Raw genomic sequence first — 18134 nt, forward strand, 5'->3', positions numbered from 1 at the left:
TCTGTTCAGCAGCCCTGCCACACAGACCCAGCATTACACAGGCCCCTGGCCCACAGTCTAACAGAGAGGCTGTGAAGGTGGGCTGAGGGTCCAGTTAGAGACGCAGGAGTGGGTCACAACACTCCTGCACTCGGTATTATTTCACAGGAGTCAAAAGATGATTCAAATATTGTCTTAAAAAACAAAAATGGAGCTCGAAAGTGTATTTTCTTATTCTCTACAGGTGCATGTAAGCGTGTGAATCATCCCTCTATTGAGTGACAGATGAGCTGTGTGAATACAGACATTACTGCTTATGTTTTGTTTCTTTGTTTTATTTATTTCTCTTTCAGTTTTGTAATTCAGTTTAATTCTTTATCTTTTGTTCTTGTTTTTCCTAGTAGGATTGGCTTCTACTGTATGTAAAAATATGAGTTTATATTCTCAACAAAGTGCATCTGTTTCATGAAATAAGCCAATAAGATAGTGCTATATGCGGAGACGCGATCAGCTCCAGAGCATGTACGTGAAACTTACTCATCTCTTTTAGAATATTTTCCAGGTGCCACTGGTATTATATTCCCACTTGGAAACACCTCCGGACTACATCACATTCACACACCAGTTGGAGGAGAGGGCACAGCAGATGGGCCCATTGCTCATCACAACGTCCACTTGTTCTAAAGGGGAAAGCGGGGGCCTCCGACAGCATGTCTTAAGTTGTGTAATAAGCTTCTAGTGTCACAAATTAAAATCACACGTTCATTTTCTTCTCTCAGGTTGTTTTTCCTGCAGGAGATTTGTTCGCACAGCTCCCAGAGGATGAGGGAATTGTATAACATAAACCGGCATCTTATAGAGGAGGGAAATCACTTTTGTTGATATTTAACATTATTGACGAGATTTATCCGTCCCTCTAATCCGTCAGCTGTTGCCATGGCAGCTGGTGTGCAGTTTTTAAAACCATAGCCTGTGTTATTTGCCTCCACAGTTGAGTTTTTACACTGACATCTGTCGTGTCGTTTTTATGATTTGTGAAAAATCCCCCCAGTTGTCCTGAGTTTTAACAAAGCACCTATTCCGTCCTCCCAGTATTCGACTGAGCCATCACTTCATATTACAGGTCAGCGTTACGGTGCTTAATTATGTGCCGGCTGCTCCGGGCTCCTAATAACCTGTCATTGAGGGGAATTTGAATGTCACACCATATTGTTGGGCCCTAATGGCGGCAGGCAGATCCACTGATGAGCCGTTTTGGGACAATTACAGTGGATATTCAAATCGCAGGTCTAGGTGTGTGTGGAGCTGCACCACACACACACACACACACACACACACACACACACACACACACACACACACACACACACACACACACACACACACACACACACACACACACACACACACACACACACACACACACACACACACACACACACTTGTTGTATCTTGACCCCACAGCCCAAATCTCTTGACACATAAAGAAGATCTCCCCCAGCCCCCTTTCTACGCCGCTGCTGGAACAGTTTAACTGTAGCCTGATCGCTTTTATTATCCGCCTAATCCAGATATCAGCGATTTCATCAGACCGGGGAAGATATGCATATCATGAATTATTTTGACACTGGGACCTTTTAATTTTCGCCGGCAATATTTCATCCCACCAATCAGTGCCTGGAGTGGTTGTCGGACGTGGCGGTGTCAGAGGACGAGGTTCAACCCCCCTCCCCCCTCCCACGGTGGATCCAAATCATCCCGGGGACAATAATGAGCTATGGCCACAATTATGAGCTGCCTGTGTGTGCGTGCATCTCATCAAGGGCCCCGTGCAAGCTGCTGCAGGAGGAGGGGACACAGACACAATGCAGGACGTTTACATCTGAGGTCTGATATATGTACAGGCAGGGTTTGGAGGATGGGGGGGGGGGGCGTTCTACAAGTTACCTGTAAAAAAACCAGTCAGTAATCTAACCTGTCTACAGTGGAAAGGGAACGTGATTTACCTTTGGAGATCTCCAATATCCAACCAAGTGAATACAAGAGAACAAATATCAAGAAATGCATCAAGAAACCAAGATATTCATTATTAAAAATATGAAATGTTTAAATGTGCTTTGAAATAGAGGTTTATTTTAAATGTACTGTAATGCTGAACTCATAGTAATACCCATTGAACATGTTTTAATAATAATCAGATTTGACCTTTTTTTATGTCCTGATTAAATAATCCCGTTACATGTAACCCCTTATTCCTCGAGTCTGTGTACACACCTATATGAATAAATAAAAGATATATAATGCAACGTTATTTAGTCTAGTATGCCACGTTACAGTGGAAGAGAGGTAAGCTTTGCCTGGAGTAGCTGCAGTTTACTGTAAACACTACTTTTTAGAGGCAAAAATGACATGTATTTAACACCTACTGCAGTAACTAGACTTACTGAAGAAATGTGGACAGTTAATAATGGGAATCTTATCATGTGAAACTGACTTTGTGGATTAAGGTTTTACATATTTTGTAATAATGGAAACATATTGTAATGATACAAATCATAGAATATATAATAGAGTAACAGGAGCCCTGATAATGAGCAGTTTTACTCCTGGTATATGTCCCTAATGCTTCTGCCCTCTTAAGAACAGATTGCCTGCAGGACTTTCTCTTGTAATGTATTTGTCCTTCGTGCGTTAAAAAGATCCTGGAAACTTTCTTCCATCCCAGCAGATTGATAGAGCTACATGCAAATGATCATCTTACAAAATGTGAAGCACTTTTATTATGGAGTGTACTGCCACAGCAAATCACCTTGACCAGCTTCATATACTGCTAACATGGACCAGTGATAACTCTGCAGCATTATAACCATCTCACGCTGTCAGGACACAATCTGCATTATGACTTTAAGCACATTTACTTCAGCTCAGGCGCCCTGGAGCACTTACATCTTCTTATAAGTTGATATTTTTGGTACCTGCACATCCACTTGAACTTCTTTTGATATTGTATTTTATTCCTCGATAACGGCGTCATCAGTTCTGTCACCATGTAGACTTTCAGACTCAGCTCCATTTAACATTGTGTTCTTACTCTCAGACTATATGAAGCCATAAGGAAGCGTAATACTCCTCAGCACAGGGTGTCATGTCTGCCTGTGCTGTGTGAACTGTGTAAGTTAATCCTCTGATGTTTTTACTCCCTGCAGAGCGGGTATTACGTGAGCAAATTGGATGCTCAAACAGTCAGTCCGTGACCTTCCCCCATCCCGGATGTTGACCCCCGTATAAAGAGGGACATTACATCTCGTTACACAACAACACGGCTCCTGCGCCTCGCTCCGAATAAAGAAAAATGTCTCAATTAAATCTTCGCCGGGGCCCCCCGCCGGAGAGTTATCGCTGCACTCACACATCCTCAAAAGTTATTTGACATAAATTGCTGGAGTCACATCATTTCCTGCCACACTCTGAGCGGGATTTACTGCTGATCCCATTGACTGGGAGCTAAACCTCCAATAAAATTCCTCAAGAGCCCGTGGGGACGAGAGGAGCACCTATCTCCCCTCCATCACGCCTCCCCCCTCTGAACATAGATTAACCATGCAAATACACACAGGTGGGAGGATGATACCACCAACACATTTATGCACATATATGCACCGGGCTGATACGGCCATGTGGGGATGGAGACCGAGCACAACACAGGCTGATCGTGTTTTATCAGATGGGGGGTGAAACACGGGAGGGGGGGGGTGAGCAAGGTGGGGGATCCAAAGAACTCAAGGAGGGAAGGTTGTGTGGCTTTATCCGTCTGAGATGAGTCAGTTCATAAAGGCAGCGTATGAAGCTTTGAGAAGAATGGTTTCAATGTGAAAACTGCCTTCTGCTTTAGTGCTCAGGATGCAGAGAAAGGTGCATTAACTCCTAAAAACAACCTTATGGCTGCATTAGAGCTCAGATATTACCGGCAGAGTTGAGCCAGGCGTGTTAATGGTGATGATGATGATTCCTGCTCAGGATTTCAGCACGGCTCTGAGGTCATCTAATTACAAACAAGTGTTCAGAGTGTACACCGGACCAGCTCCTCATCATGCCCAGGCCTACTGTCTCTCTCTAGTGGTGGGGAGGGAGAAGTCTGAGCTCAGAGGCCTCGGGAAAATCTTATTTACAGTGATGTCCTTACATGATGTGACATTTAAAGCTCAGCTACAAACATGGACAAGAGGTTCCACTTGGAAATCAAAAGGGCAAGTCTCGTGCTGCTAAATAGACCTGGAAGTGAGATTCTACTGTCAAAAATAGCAGGTTAACCCTCCAAGATTTCACTAGTAGTTTACAGTCTAATTAATAAACTAACGAATAGCTTTCAGATTTGAAATTCCTCGATCATATTAAGAACTGTTAAACTTTAGGGATGTAGATATTGGATTTTTGGTAATATTTTGTAAACTATTATTAGACGATGCAGATGCCGACATGAACACATACATACAACCTTTTTCAGCGTGAATGCAAAGATCATAATCATCGTACATCAAATAAAATGCTTGTGTACAATCACCGAGAAAACTAAGAACTGAGGTAACATGCAAATCATTGCCATATAACATATCTCTATTTTACACTGAAGGAAATGTGGTTTGAAAGCCTTTATCTGATACCGCTGACGTGCTGATATAAAAAAATGCCATTAAACCAGCTCTGTATCCAGACTCCATTCGGGAAGGCCTCCCTCCAGCTCGGCGCAGCTTCATTGGAGGCTCAGCAGCAGCAGCAGCAGCAGCAGCAGCAGCATCAGTGGCTCCGGGGCCTCCAGCTGGGGCTGCTGCTGCCTCTGCCTGCCTACCAGCAGCAGGACTGGGGAGGGGAGGAGGTGGTGGGCGGCCACAGGATCGCCCGGGGGCACCTCACTTATGCACCAGTAAAGAGAACTGGATTTCCCCTCTCCCTCGGCTAGGAATGGTTTCTGCCTTCAGCGATTTGATTTGACAAAGTGAGGTCTGCAGACGCCATCACGATTACCACAACACAACGACGGTACCATATGCAGCTAAAAAATAAAAAATCACCAGACACGTTTAGATTTTTAGTTTATCATCGTTTGCATTAACAGTGTAAGGGATCTACAGTTTCAGATCTGCATTCAGTATTTTACATTTGAAGACAGACTGGAGTCTGTACACATGGAGTCAACCTTACAGAGGTGGTTCATCTAACAGCTGTGGGAAATTTACACTTTGACCGACACATGAGAAGAGTTCTAAGAAACTACGTTCAAGTATTCTTCGCAGTGTGAGCCGACACCAAATATTAAAAACCAAGAGATGCAATTTAGAGACTGATTCTGTGCAAAACGGACAAATAAAGAACACATGTTTAATACTGATGATAACCCTAACTGATACCTTTTATCCAAAAACATTATTTTAAAGGCTGATCTATCTCTACATTTACCGCAAAAACATATTATTGCTTTTTGAGTAGTCAGGTCATTCTGTGCCGATCCTCTATCCGTTTGACCTCGACCGACTGTGACGTGTATGCACCATCAGAACAATAAAAGTCGCCCGGTCAGCAGAGTCAATTATAATCATTAATGACACTCACACCAGTCAGACGAGATCATAATTAGACCTGGTGTGAGTCATGGGGTCGTAAAGGCTAAAGGAATAAACTCACTAAGCTGTTATGATCCTGACATAAAATCAAATTACAAAAACCGGAACAATCCTTCACATGTAAGGTCCAAGACTTCAGGGAATCAGGCACCATTTACAAAATGTACATAACCACACCGTTGTTCCAGTTAACCACTCCTGCACAGCGAGTCCTGTGTGTGTGTGTGTGTGTGTGTGTGTGTGTGAGCGTGCAGCGACATGATGATGCTGTAAGGACACTGCTGGCTAAACTGAAGATTAAACAGGTGGGCGACGATACTGTAACAGTGTTAGTGGAAGTCAAGGGGTTTAATGAGCAGGCAGCTAACAGGTTGGTATTTGACATGCTGCGGAAGGGAACTACAGAAGACTATAAAGCTGATGTGAAAGCAGAGGTAGCCTAACGTGTGTGCAAAAACACAGAGAGCTGTGAAACTACTGCTGCTGTCATCGGATTAGTCCAGAGGAGTTCAGATAATGTAGTTAGTGGTGGTTTATCAATCAGTCTGTAATGCATGAGAGCCGCTGCTGGGGTCTACTTTACTATTTCTACTGAGGAGACGTCCCACGCTAAGCTAAAAGCTGCCCCGCACAGCTGTTACACCGGACACGACTCTCAAATTATTTAAACGAATGATGAAAAAAACAATATTAAATATATATATAGAGCTAAAGTAAAATGTCAAAAAGGCACGCACAATAATCACAGAGCTAGGCATCAGGCAAAGATTGGCACAAAAGACGAAAAGCATGCTAAATAAAACTGCAGGGGAAAAGAATAGACTGAAAAATATGTAAAGTCAAATGGAAAGGGAGCAGACGCGATGAGGGAAAGCAACCAAGAAAATCATGCACACAAAAAAAAAGGAACTCCCAATTTCTAATGAATCAGCCTCAATTAAATATGTCCAGAATTCAGTTTGGTACGTTCTGTCGTCCTCTGGCTATGTCTGGTGAGATACATACGCAGCAAGTTGTGCACATTAAAGCCTGCAGTAGTGGGATGTAGCTGGAAATATACACAAGTTAAAGTTATTGCAGGTTCCCCTCGGCAGTCCAGCACTTGTTGCACGCTCGTGGTGTGCTTAGCGGAGGTGGTGGTGGTGGTGGGGGCTACGCTAGTGTTGGCTTAGTCCGAGGCTGGGAGACACTAAGGCTGCAGCTGGATGGTACTTTAGAGGAAATAGAGGAGCAGAGAGAGAGACAGGAAGTGGTCACCAGTAAAAGGAGCGGGTCAGGAAGTTGGCGGCCGTGTTGAGCCAGCCCATGCCGTCTGTGATGGAGCCCACGCGTGTCACCGCCTTGTCCTGCTCCTGGGACGGGCTCTCCTCCTCAGGCAGGTAGTCTGGGATGTCTTCGTTCACCTCCACCAGCTCCTCTGAGTCCTCGCTGAACGGCAAGATCCTCTGCAAGAAAGACAAAAGGAGAGATATATGTTTTATAATCGTTAAAAAAACGTACAAAACCAAATTCTAGAGTTCTTTTATTGGTTTGATTTTTTGATTGCTTTTACTCCTCACCTAACCGTATGATGGCCCTTAGCAGAAGCATGTTTTTATATTGTCTAATAAATCCAAAAAACGGATTTTAAAATACCAGGATGAACACAGCCTTCCGTCATCATCCTCACAGTCAGATGTCTGAGCCAGGTCTGCCCCCTGCTGGACACTTCATATAGGACTATTACAGCAGCAGTGGTCTCTTAATATTTAGGGAATTATTGACTGATTATTGGAAAACAAACGCTTTTGAATCCCTTATTTTTTAGCAGTTTTGAATACAGCTTCAGTACAGTTAAGTGCTGCTGGGAAATGGTACGACTGGGACTGGTTGTGTGTTTGGCAAAAAAAAGGAACTAGCCTGGAGGCGGAGGCAGAGATGTGACTAGCTAATCATGTCAGTGTGAATGAGTCTCAGCCGCAGGCAAGGGCGGCGACACACAGATACACACATCAGACACTACATCGAGGGAAATTAGTCCACCGCAATTTAAAGTAAACAATACAGATCTGAGTTTGAATCCGTCTCGCATGCATGAACTGTCCTTACCTCGGCTCCATTCTCCGTCCGCACCACCTGCTGAGCCGTCATCACTTTGGTGGAGTTGATTGCTGTGCCCAACGCCTGTGAGGAAAAAAATAACAATCCCATGAGTTTCATTTGTGACTCTTATGGTCTTAAGGGTTAATTAAATGCTAATGCTAAATTCTGCTACCACACAGGTGAAAAATATATTACAACAGACCAGTATCAATCACTTGCCCGTTTCACATACCGATAAATACGCTTATATCTAACTTTTACTTCTGAAAACCGTGACTGAAGGGAGCAGGTTCTTCTACCTTTAATAACTCCAAAAATCCGACTCACTTTATCGGCCAAGTGTAAAATATATACAGGAAGTAGTAAGTACAACAGTACAAGACAAAAGTCCAAGAAAGTTGAGAATGAAATACAGTTATGAGTGATAAAAGCTCCAGCAATATGTAAAGGAAAGCAGAATACATACAATGTACATTCAGACCTATTGCAAAGTCTATAGCAAACAGCGTGCGTGTGTGTGTGTGTGTGTGTGTGTGTGTGTTGGCGCAACTGTTGGAGTGTTTATGTGGCAAAACAGGCAACAACGCAGCAATATCAAAGTAAGATGCATTACATGTACGGTTAAGGAGGTTTTTATTCTATGAGTTGAACAGATGGTGTTATTAGCAACTGATTTTGACCAAAATAACACCTGAGGTTTATTTGTGAGCAGACAGAGGCAGGAACACGGTGTATCCCTGAGTTCCCGGATGATTTTCTGCACCTACCTCAGCTTTGAGGTCGGAGCGGATCCTGACTACACATCTCTTGACGGCCATCTGGAAGGTAAAGCTGATCACTCCTCGAATCTTCAGCAGCGCGTCCTCACAAAGGCTCCTCCGAGACTGACACACACACAGGAAACAACTGGGTTAACATGGGTACATTTTATAGTTTAATTATGTCAAATCGGGTCATAAAATACATCACAAACATGATATTGCTACATACAACAGGGTGCTGAGGAAGGCAGGTCATGTGACAGTGTGTGTTTCTGCTGCAGTGATAGTGCGGCCCCCACCAGAGGACGTCTGTCTGCTGTAATGTAATCTGGCTAGGTGCAAGCTTCCTGCAGAGCAGCGTTCAGGTTCAATCCCAGCGTCCTGCTGTTCAATGGCTGACATTTACAACCTGACCCCTACACCCCCCCCCGACCTGTGCCAGATAGATACGGCTAAGCTGCACTGACAACACTCATAATGACAGCGGCAAACACGATAGTCCAAAAAGAGATGTATTTGCATCTGAAGTGTTTGGTGTGTCTGAGCACCGATAGCTTCAAGGAGCAGATGAAAGGAGAGCATGGCAGCAGAACGCGACCAAGCCCCTGATCCCTCAGTGTGTCTGGGTGTGTCAAACTCAATAATGGCAGCTGCCGCGTTCTGACAGTGAAATTATTGTTTTCGCCAAAGGTGTCTGACGGCTTTTACAGAAAGTATATATTCATTTAAAGCGGCTTCAGTTCCAGGTCTGACAGCCAGGTAACACAGTATTGGGCTGTCACAGTATCAGGTGTCTGAATGTGGCCTGAGTGACACTCACAGAGTCGTCCAGCCCGTCGATGTGCAGCACCACGGTCTTGGCCCTCTTGTTGCTGGAGCCCAGGAAGAACTGGGCTTTGCGCTGGCAGGACGCAGCCGCCGCCTCCGCCTGCTCCGCCTCCTCTTTACCCGCCACCTGCAGGATCTCATAGATCTCAGAGGCCAGCAGCTTGGTCTCCCCGGGCGACGTACTCCTTCGGGGAGAGAGGGAGGAAATCAAAGAGGAACGATTACTGGATGTGGTTTAATGTAGTATGTTTGTAAGAACACGTGTGTTGTTATTAGCGTGTAGATCTCCATGAAGGAGCCACAGGAGGTCAGTTGGGGCTGCTGATGTTTTGTGAGGGGTCCGGAGATGAAGCTGCAGGCTGCTTCATATGTCATCAAGTCATCACTCCTTCTATAGTAACCACACACGACACCATCTGTCTGGAGCTGCTGCCCTCTGGGAATGTGGTACCACCCCCCACAACACATCCCCACTCCAAATCCATAGAGGCCAAACACCCTCTGTGATATGTTACTCTATTCTTCACTTCTATGCATTGAATAAGAGAACATTTTGAGCTTCAGATCTTGTGTGTAAAGGAAATAAAAACACCTGTTTGGCACAACTATTCTGGACGCCCCCCCCCTCCTCTGCTATGTGTTGCCACTCCTCTGTCCGGCTATGATCGACCTCCACCCAAAGTCAGACTGACTGGTGAGAAGAGGAAGCTGCTGCTGTTCCTGCAGGGCTGCTCCTGATGCCGCGCCTGACTAGCTAAGTGAGAAAGAGAGCTCTGCCGCAGGAAGAGAAGGAGGACGAGGACGGGGGGTGTAATCATACAGGCTAGAGCCGGCCACTTATCCATTAGGTCTATTCCTATCAGGGTGCTGATGATGGCCAGCAGTCGCTTAGTGTTCCCTGGTGAGAGCCGCTATCTGGAGCACGACACCATCTCAAAGCAGACCGGCCAAACGTTCACACTGCATGCCTCAAATCTGATTTATTGCTGAGTTATGCATGTGGCTAATATCAGGTTCCAGTGGGAGCTTGTTACGGTCCTGAACTGACCCGAAAAAGAACCATAAAAAAGCCACAAGCAGCACGCTGAAGAATAGACGTTAACGTGGAAGCCACTGAAGAAAAGCCTACAAATAAAAAGAAACACACCATGTGCGCGGAATTTGCCACCTCTGCATCTAACCTGCTAACTCCACAACATATCAAGTGCAAATATAAGCTAAACACACGCAAGTGGACTCATTATGAATTCAGATGTGGCAGGACACATTAAAGTCTGTAAAGCTGCACAGACAGCAGGTTAACTGTTTCTGCTCTAATTCAGCTTTAATCACATTCCTCCTGACATGGTGAAGGGAAGGACATCGCCCTGACGGGAAAATCTGCAGACTGGCACACATTGTCGTGCAAAACAAAAGAAATCCTAGGTTAAGGTTTCACGTAAAGAAAGTGCACAGTGAGCGTGTGTGTGTGTGTGTGTGTGTGTGTGTGTGTGTGTGTGTGTGTGTGTGTGTGTGTGTGTGATGTGGTGACAGGGACTTGCTTCTGCATGACATTCTGCAAGCTCAGCATCATGCCCAGCTCGCCCTTCATCTTCTCCCTGTTGGCTCGACATTCTGCCAGGTAGCGCACGGCCTGCAAGGACAAGGGCAACGGTTATCATCCCGCCGCTGAAAGTTGACAGACCCTTTGTGATATCGTGAGAGAGAGGGACACTTTAAAACGGGTGAGCATGTGCCATGGGAAAATATTACATAACCATGATAAACACACGCGTGTTTACACTTCACGGGTTACCGCCAAGCAGCAACAGTTACATAAAGCCTTTAACACGAGTGCTCACAGTACAAGTCAGGACGTAAGACTCCTGAGCTCTTGGAAGAGTCACCATGCACTCTATGTGTAGATACACTGTTCAATTATACTCGCTTTATAGTCTTGATATCCATATATGTATTATTACAGTATTTGATTTTCCATTCTAATTCTGTTTTATGTGCATACTTTCTTATTTATGCAACTTAATTGACCCATTTTGACTCTTGCACATGTTTACAGTAGGTTGCATTGTTGGAGCTCGAGACTCAAGACTACACTGCAGCTATTGGGATAAAGCCTTTCAATGCTTTGACTGTACTGCTAAAAGCTGATACAGGTGGAAGTGGAAAGATGTTGCTATATCAAGACTCGGTATCGTGTTTACATCACCACAGACAGCAGGTGTCACCACAGCACAGGGCCTTTAATGGTAGCTGTTTAAAGACGCCATATAAGCATGTGACTGGGATGCAATGGTGTCAGGAATGGCCCTCAGACTGAAACTGAAACCTGCTCTGTCTCTGCTGTAAATTGTGGGGGGGGGCAACATATGACGAGTGCAGAAAACAACTAAACCACAGAATAGCAGAAGAGCACTGAATTCCATATGTTGATAAGTAAAAGTAGCTTAATGTGATTAAAGTATCAGGGGAGGTATCTTTATGCAGATAGGCTCTTTTCACAGTAAAGCATTACTATAGAATATTTAAATTTGGAACAGATTTTAGATACCCGAAAGACTGGGGATGGCCGTCATAGTACAGCGAGTTACATATCATATATATTCTTATGTTTATATAATATTTCATCCTTTTCATTGTACAGATTACTTACATTTGTTCAGTTTTGAATCTTTAATTGCACATTTTGACTTCTGATATTTATATGACATACTGCATACATATGATTTATATATTTGATTTATTCTGAAGAACACATCTGTCAGTAAAACTAATTTACTCTTTGGATTTTTAAAGTAGATCCTGATTCTGATATCATGCATTTATATATGTAAAGAGCGACTGAGTGTTGGATAAATGTAATGGAGAACAAATGATGATTTTTTTGCCTCAGAAATTTACTTTTTATTCCACTCTCACAAAACTGAATACACAACCAACTAATTTAATCAAACATCTGCTGTAGATTCAACTTGAATATTGCAAATGCAACATGTGTATAAATGGATGACGCTTACCAATAATGCCGAATAGACGACCTGTGGGTTAGGGTGGTCCAGGAACAGGATCAGGCCCGGCAGACAGCCTTGGTCTTCTACGATGGCTCTTCGGTTCAGGGGGTCCGCAGCGAGATCTCGCAGCTGGTTCACCACGGTCAGGGCATCCAGCTCCGCACTCATGGTGCCTCTTATCCTGATGCCATGCACATCAAACCAACCTCTTCACTCTGCTGGAAGAAATAATGATGAGGTAAACAGGGAGCTCACATTAAACACATTAGAGGTGCAGCTTATATTATTTTAAAATCAATAGTAGGTATTTTTCTAAGAGCATTGTCTAAAAATAGACATTAGATTAGATTTCATTAAATGTATTTTACTGTTAGAGAAAGAATCCCAGATTGATCAACTTGCAATTTTATAAAATAGGTACCAGCAGCTAATATTTCCATTGAACAACCAGTAAACGTTTAGCCTTTAATTGTCATTAGGGCCAACATTAATTTATTGTAAACATTTTAGACAAATTAAAATCTGTAAATCAACTTCCTGCTGCAAAGCTGTTTTTTTACTGATGTTTTTAGTAATTTGTTGCAAAAATAATAATACAACTTGCAGAATCAGGTGTCTTTGGCACCAACCATTAAACTTTTACAATCATCCCATTACCTGAGAGCACATTTGAATGATGTGCTTGAGTTTCGGTGCCTTTTATAAACAATAGCCTCTGCACTGTGGTCCTGCACAATCTGACTGATAAGGGACTCCTGATAAGTTACTGATAGGACTGTGGTTTCACAGTAAAGTATACATAGCTTAGCATGCTGAGGAAAACAAAGTGTCAAATCATGACATTTCATCACACGAGTTACTTCTTACGAAATCAATACACTTCAGGAAGCAAAACATACTAATATTAGTGTTTGCCAAAAGACACTTACTACGACCCCCAACCTCACCTCAAAACACGCCCTGTGGTACAGAGGCGAGTCGGCAGCTAAGCTAAGCTAGCTAACGTTACTTGACAATGACAGCATACCTTTTTGTTCAGTTTTCAGTAAAACCATGTGACAACCCCAGCTGACTTCAGTTACAACAGATGCTAACACGACGTTACAAAATCTTCCGGCACCACCTTTAAACAACAAATGTCACAAAATATCTTCACAAACGCTAGGCCTGCGTCCCTTTCTTTTCTATGCTTCTTTAGCTAGCAGCTGTGCACAGTGTTTGGGTTTTGTGGCACGTCAATGGGTACAGCTGTTTTGTGAATACGGACATCCCAATTTTCCGTAAAGCTCCCAGCCCTTTAAACAGCACACATCACCGCCGGGAAACGAAGGGAAGTATAACGAGCACACAGAAAGTTCATGTCAAATGATTGGACAGTATACTTTGATTGACTGATATTACACCCAATCAGCAGTTAGTGTTCTTTTCTTGGTCAAAGTCAGTTGGTGGCTGTGCCTGTCAATCAATGTGAACAACCAATTGAAGCATCCCATGGCTACAACCTACCCATTGTAATCCGTATAATCCAATTGGCTCAAAAATGTACTCCTTCAGTTTTCCCACATTAGCACCCTCCTGCAGATGTCCGTCGGTTGACAAGGTGGAAAAACTTAGACAGTTGTTTGACTGCTTCAGTTTCGGTAAGTTTGTTTCAAAGTCACACACAAAACCGATCCTTTGATTATATATAAACGTTAACATGTGTGTGTTGCTGCCGGGCGTTCATGGTGATTATAGTTGTAGTTGTTTTGGGGAATATCGTAATAAATGTGTGTTGGCTGGAAGTTGGCTGGAGTTAGCTAGCCGGGGCTATCCTTGTTAGCATCGTTTAGCCGCTAAAGTCAAGATTATCCGGATTATTTTTGCTCAGCTAACCTACAATCCTGTGACATGCACGCAATCAGCCAACATCTGTCACACAACTGCGACCGACTCAAGTTACCTCTTTATTGGCTTAACTTCTTAACCCTAAAACAACAAACAGCGGTGAAAAGGAAGCTAGCTTCAAAACGCTATCCTGCTAGCATCTCTGCCTGTGCTGCAATTGTTTGTGTATTTTGGGTAATTTACCTTGTTTTTACAGTGTTTTGCTTCTAGTCCTGTTGCTAAAATGAACAATTAAAAGGCTTCAACTGTTTTAAAGGCATTCATGCAAAGATCGTATATGTTACTTTACTTTACTTGGAGTTTGACAGTTGTTAAACATGTTAAAAACTCGGGAAAATTGAGGATTGAAATTCTACAATATGAAGATTAATGACAGCAATGGTCATTTTGGACAGATGATTGTATTGCAGACAAATAAAGAATATATGTCAGTGTGTTGGAGCATCTGATCACTATTACACATTGCGCTATTGCAGCTGCTCTCCTTTGAAGCCACCTAGGCCTAATTCAAAACACTTGTCTTTGTGTTTCCTTTAGGTGACCATTTGGTGATGATGCCTTCAGTTTTAGAGCATGTATCTGATGCCCTTGTAGTACAAATCAACTGAAATGAATAAGGACAATCCAAGGATAGAAATGGACCTGGTACGTTTGTTGATGTCTGTGAAATACATACATTTCAATACTTCAGCCTTTTCTTAAAGTCTTTTGAGATATCATTTGTTTCTCTTGTGATGAAAAGGATGTGTGATGAAAACATGTTTTGTTTTGCAGGCGTTTGGATCAGACAAGCCCTATGGTTCCTCCAGAAGTATTGTGAGGAGAATAGCTTCTAGTCTTCCTTTTAAACCCTGCCCCAGGGTTCATTTTCAGGTAAGGGCGGTTACATGATCATACATTTCCTTATATTTGGGTCCAAGTCTCCTAATCTCTTCCTCTGTGTTTCTGCCTGTCGCTCCTCACTGTCGGAGTCAAAAGCATGTGACAATAAATCACAGCCCTCATCTAGCTTTTAATTACCTCAGGACTGTTTCTATTTATGAACCATAAACAGAGCTAGTTTCCTCTTTACTGTGTCCAGAATGTTCTTAACTATTGCTTCACTTTACTTTTCTGTCTCTTTCAACACACTGCTTTCTCTTTTTTTCTGTCCTTCTGTCTCCAGCTCCCCTCCCTAGCTTTGTGGAATGCAGTGTGTCTGCTTTAGGTCAGTGTGTTCAGAAACCCCTCCAAAACCTCGAGCTGATTACTGAGTTACCAGCCTGAACCTTTCATTAGCATCGTACAGATTCCCTCCACACCTCGTCTCTTTGAACTGCCGTCCTTTCCTTTTACACTCTCACTCGTGTGAGCTTTTGAAATGCAGTGTTTTTGAACATGGCTTCTCTCTGACAGCTTTACCCGTACAATGAGGACGCCGGTATCCTGATTGGCGGCAGGAGGCCGACTGGGTTGGCCTCTCTGGCTGATGTCGGCTGGCTTGACAGGGACGATGATGAAGATGAAGAATCCATCGGCAGACCCAGGTGGGAGCGGGATACTCATCTGTTGCTAACAGCAGAGCGATTGTTTCAGTTTCAGAGTTTTGTCTATTAACATTTTATGCCTTTTTGAAACAGGTCAGCGGTCCCAGCAGGACTCGTGTTTCGAGCCCGCGAATCTCATCCTCAGAGGACATTATCCCGCCAGAGGTCACTACCCAGCCTGCATCAGGGGGCACCGGACCCCCAGGGGTCGGCAACCGCCAACGATGAGGCCATTCAGAAGATCGGCGCTCTGGAGACAGAACTCGCCAAACTCCGAGCTCAGATAGCACAAATCGTGTTATTCCAGGAGAAGAACACACAGCCAGGTATCGCTTTACTCTTGCCTCTTATAAAAGCCAGCTTTGTTTCCCTTCCTCTGCTCCACTGCAGTAACACAAACTGTCCTCTAGATGGCAGCAGACGTTTACAAGTCACAGCTTTGACTCTTCTCTTTCCTTTGTTTCACCTCAGCTGCTACCACAGGGATACCTCCACCTCCCCCTCCACCCTGTGGCACCCTGCCTCCCCCTCCTCCACCGCCCCCTCCCCCACCACCACCACCACTGCCGCCCCCACCTTCAAGCCTCCAGCGGACATTTTCTGCCATTGACTTGATAAAGCAGCGCAGGGGGAAGAAGACGGAGGGTCACACAGATTTGGAATCGAGGCCAGCAGAAGTCCCCAGCATGCTCGACGTCCTGAAAGATATTGGCAAAGTCAAGTTAAGATCGGTCAAAAGGTACGAGTAAATAAATAACAAAGTATTTTTGAAGAGGATAAATGTTTATCCAAGTGAACTGTAGGTATTTTTGGTCAAAACAACACTTGCTACTGAACACAGTTTGTAAACTACACAGTTTATCCAATTCTTATCTTTCTTTTGCTTCACTGTGTTTTCCATAGTCGTCCAGGGGAAGGCGATGCCAAAGTGAAGTCCAGTGAGCCTTTAGATGCCGCTTCTCTCATCGCCGAGGCCCTGAAACGCAAGTTTGCTCACCGGTATCGACACAACAGTGAATCAGGAGACAAGGAGGATTTCAAGCTTCCCATTCCAGATGTGAAACCTCGAACAGAAACTCCTCTGGTGAGAGAAGTTACTCTACCCAGACACCTGAAAAATCAGCCTTTGATTCATCCTAAACACACGCCATTTGAGATCTAACGTACTTTATTCTGTCTTTCGCTTTCCACAGTTTGGACAGCACATGTTGAAATCGACTGGCAAAAAAAAGTTGATCTGAGATGGAGCTCCAGATGTGCTGCGGACACTTTAAAGTGCCTTATCAACCGTTTGAATACGGGCAGTTTCTGTGGAAGAACAAGGGATTCTGGGTACCAGTCATCTCACAGCGTTGTACCCGTCACCTTGACCATCTGTTTTTGCACTTTTTATAACTTATAATATTAGCTTTTTGTTTTAAGAACATGATTGTCTTATTGTTTCTGTGTTAAATACGTTATACCAGCAGCAACACTACAGAATAATATTAAGAACGCTCCTAGTTTTATTGCTCGATTTGTTTTGGTGCAGTTGGTCATGTTTGCATTCCTGTTTTCACTAATGGTTTGTGAAGCCGAGTTCTTCCTCCACAGGAGAAATTGAGCACTTTCTTACTCGTTGCATATTGTGCTGTGTAACTGTATAATAGACTAATTTATGATTGGGATCTTTCTATTTATGTTGTAGTTCATCACAAGTAATTATGATGCAGATTTTCCCCGGTATTAATTCCAGGTTGCTTTTAAAAAGATTTGTACTTTATCTGTGTGTTTTTGGCTTGGTGGAATATATGCAACCCAGCCTCTGTTGACATTATCTCTGTAGTACGATCTGTGATAAAGAACCAAAGACATTCCAGTGATCTCAGACATTCTGCCTTTCTCTGCCAAATATGTCCTCTTCACAATGCTCAGTGAGGGAAAACCGAAACTGTGAAACGTCTAGGTCAGTAACGCGTGCAGTAAGAGGTGCCTTTTAGCACAGAGCATGCTCCGGTTCAGTAAGTAAAATCTATATTGTCATTGTGTTTTAGTCGTGGGTCCTAAGGGACCCTCTGTCCTCAGTTTTCCGATGGTGCCAGTGATCACATCTCATGCCTGTTCAGATGCACAGATTCTTCAGGATCCTGTGAGGTTTTTAGTATTCTCAAAGTGACTGACTTCTTTCTTTCCGTTCTGTCGATCATGTAAGAGTAGTTGCTGCTTTAAGTCGACTCTACTAGTATTAGCTTTTTGATAAGGGGAGGTGGACTTGGTGTCAGTATGTCTTCCATAAAAATCGTTTAATTGTCAAATCTCTAAATAAAAGTTTATTTTCTGTCCTAACTTTCTCTGGTGTCGTACGTCATTGCTGAGTTTTAACCTCATGAAAGTCAAATGCCTTCATTTTAATTTGCTTGTAAGGTTTAAAGAATAAATGCAACCCAACTTGATGACAGTGCCATT

The 18134-nt window shown here is 43.6% G+C and overlaps 2 protein-coding genes across 5 annotated transcripts; one reads left to right on the forward strand and one right to left on the reverse strand.

The window, feature by feature from the left end:
* Window positions 1-5056: 5056 nt before the first annotated feature.
* armc1 (armadillo repeat containing 1) lies at window positions 5057-13567 on the reverse strand. 4 transcript variants are annotated; one of them, XM_063912920.1, is made up of 7 exons: window positions 13304-13567; window positions 12283-12491; window positions 10810-10901; window positions 9261-9453; window positions 8447-8563; window positions 7686-7760; window positions 5057-7042 (listed from the first exon to the last, which is right to left on the reverse strand). In XM_063912920.1, exons 2-7 carry the CDS (start codon window positions 12442-12444, stop codon window positions 6851-6853), a joined length of 831 nt encoding a protein of 276 aa, XP_063768990.1. In that variant the 5' UTR covers window positions 12445-12491; window positions 13304-13567; the 3' UTR covers window positions 5057-6850. The 4 variants fall into 4 exon arrangements, with proteins under 4 accessions (XP_063768990.1, XP_063768989.1, XP_063768992.1 ...); XM_063912919.1 differs by having other exon boundaries at window positions 12283-12494; window positions 13304-13565; XM_063912922.1 differs by lacking the exon at window positions 13304-13567 and adding an exon at window positions 12934-13208.
* A 248-nt stretch (window positions 13568-13815) lies between these two features.
* On the forward strand, window positions 13816-18014 carry mtfr1 (mitochondrial fission regulator 1). The gene is made up of 8 exons (XM_063873989.1): window positions 13816-13916; window positions 14701-14808; window positions 14938-15036; window positions 15559-15689; window positions 15783-16015; window positions 16161-16428; window positions 16593-16773; window positions 16883-18014. Exons 2-8 carry the CDS (start codon window positions 14773-14775, stop codon window positions 16928-16930), a joined length of 996 nt encoding a protein of 331 aa, XP_063730059.1. The 5' UTR covers window positions 13816-13916; window positions 14701-14772; the 3' UTR covers window positions 16931-18014.
* Window positions 18015-18134: the final 120 nt, after the last annotated feature.

The sequence above is a fragment of the Eleginops maclovinus genome, chromosome 21, assembly GCF_036324505.1.
Source record: "Eleginops maclovinus isolate JMC-PN-2008 ecotype Puerto Natales chromosome 21, JC_Emac_rtc_rv5, whole genome shotgun sequence".
NCBI classification, from domain to species: Eukaryota; Metazoa; Chordata; class Actinopteri; order Perciformes; family Eleginopidae; genus Eleginops; species Eleginops maclovinus.

Bases quoted from the DNA above. Each gene is read 5' to 3' on its own strand.
- armc1 (XM_063912920.1), bottom strand. From the start codon at position 12,444: ATGAGTGCGGAGCTGGATGCCCTGACCGTGGTGAACCAGCTGCGAGAT. The intron at 9,454-10,809 runs GCAAGTCCCTGT...CTCTCCCCGAAG, and splicing joins TTGCAGAATGTCATGCAGAA to GAGTACGTCGCCCGGGGAGA. The intron at 7,043-7,685 runs GTAAGGACAGTT...TCTTTCTTGCAG, and splicing joins GGACGGAGAATGGAGCCGAG to AGGATCTTGCCGTTCAGCGA.
- mtfr1 (XM_063873989.1), top strand. From the start codon at position 14,773: ATGAATAAGGACAATCCAAGGATAGAAATGGACCTG. The intron at 14,809-14,937 runs GTACGTTTGTTG...TTTGTTTTGCAG, and splicing joins CAAGGATAGAAATGGACCTG to GCGTTTGGATCAGACAAGCC. The intron at 16,774-16,882 runs GTGAGAGAAGTT...CGCTTTCCACAG, and splicing joins CTCGAACAGAAACTCCTCTG to TTTGGACAGCACATGTTGAA.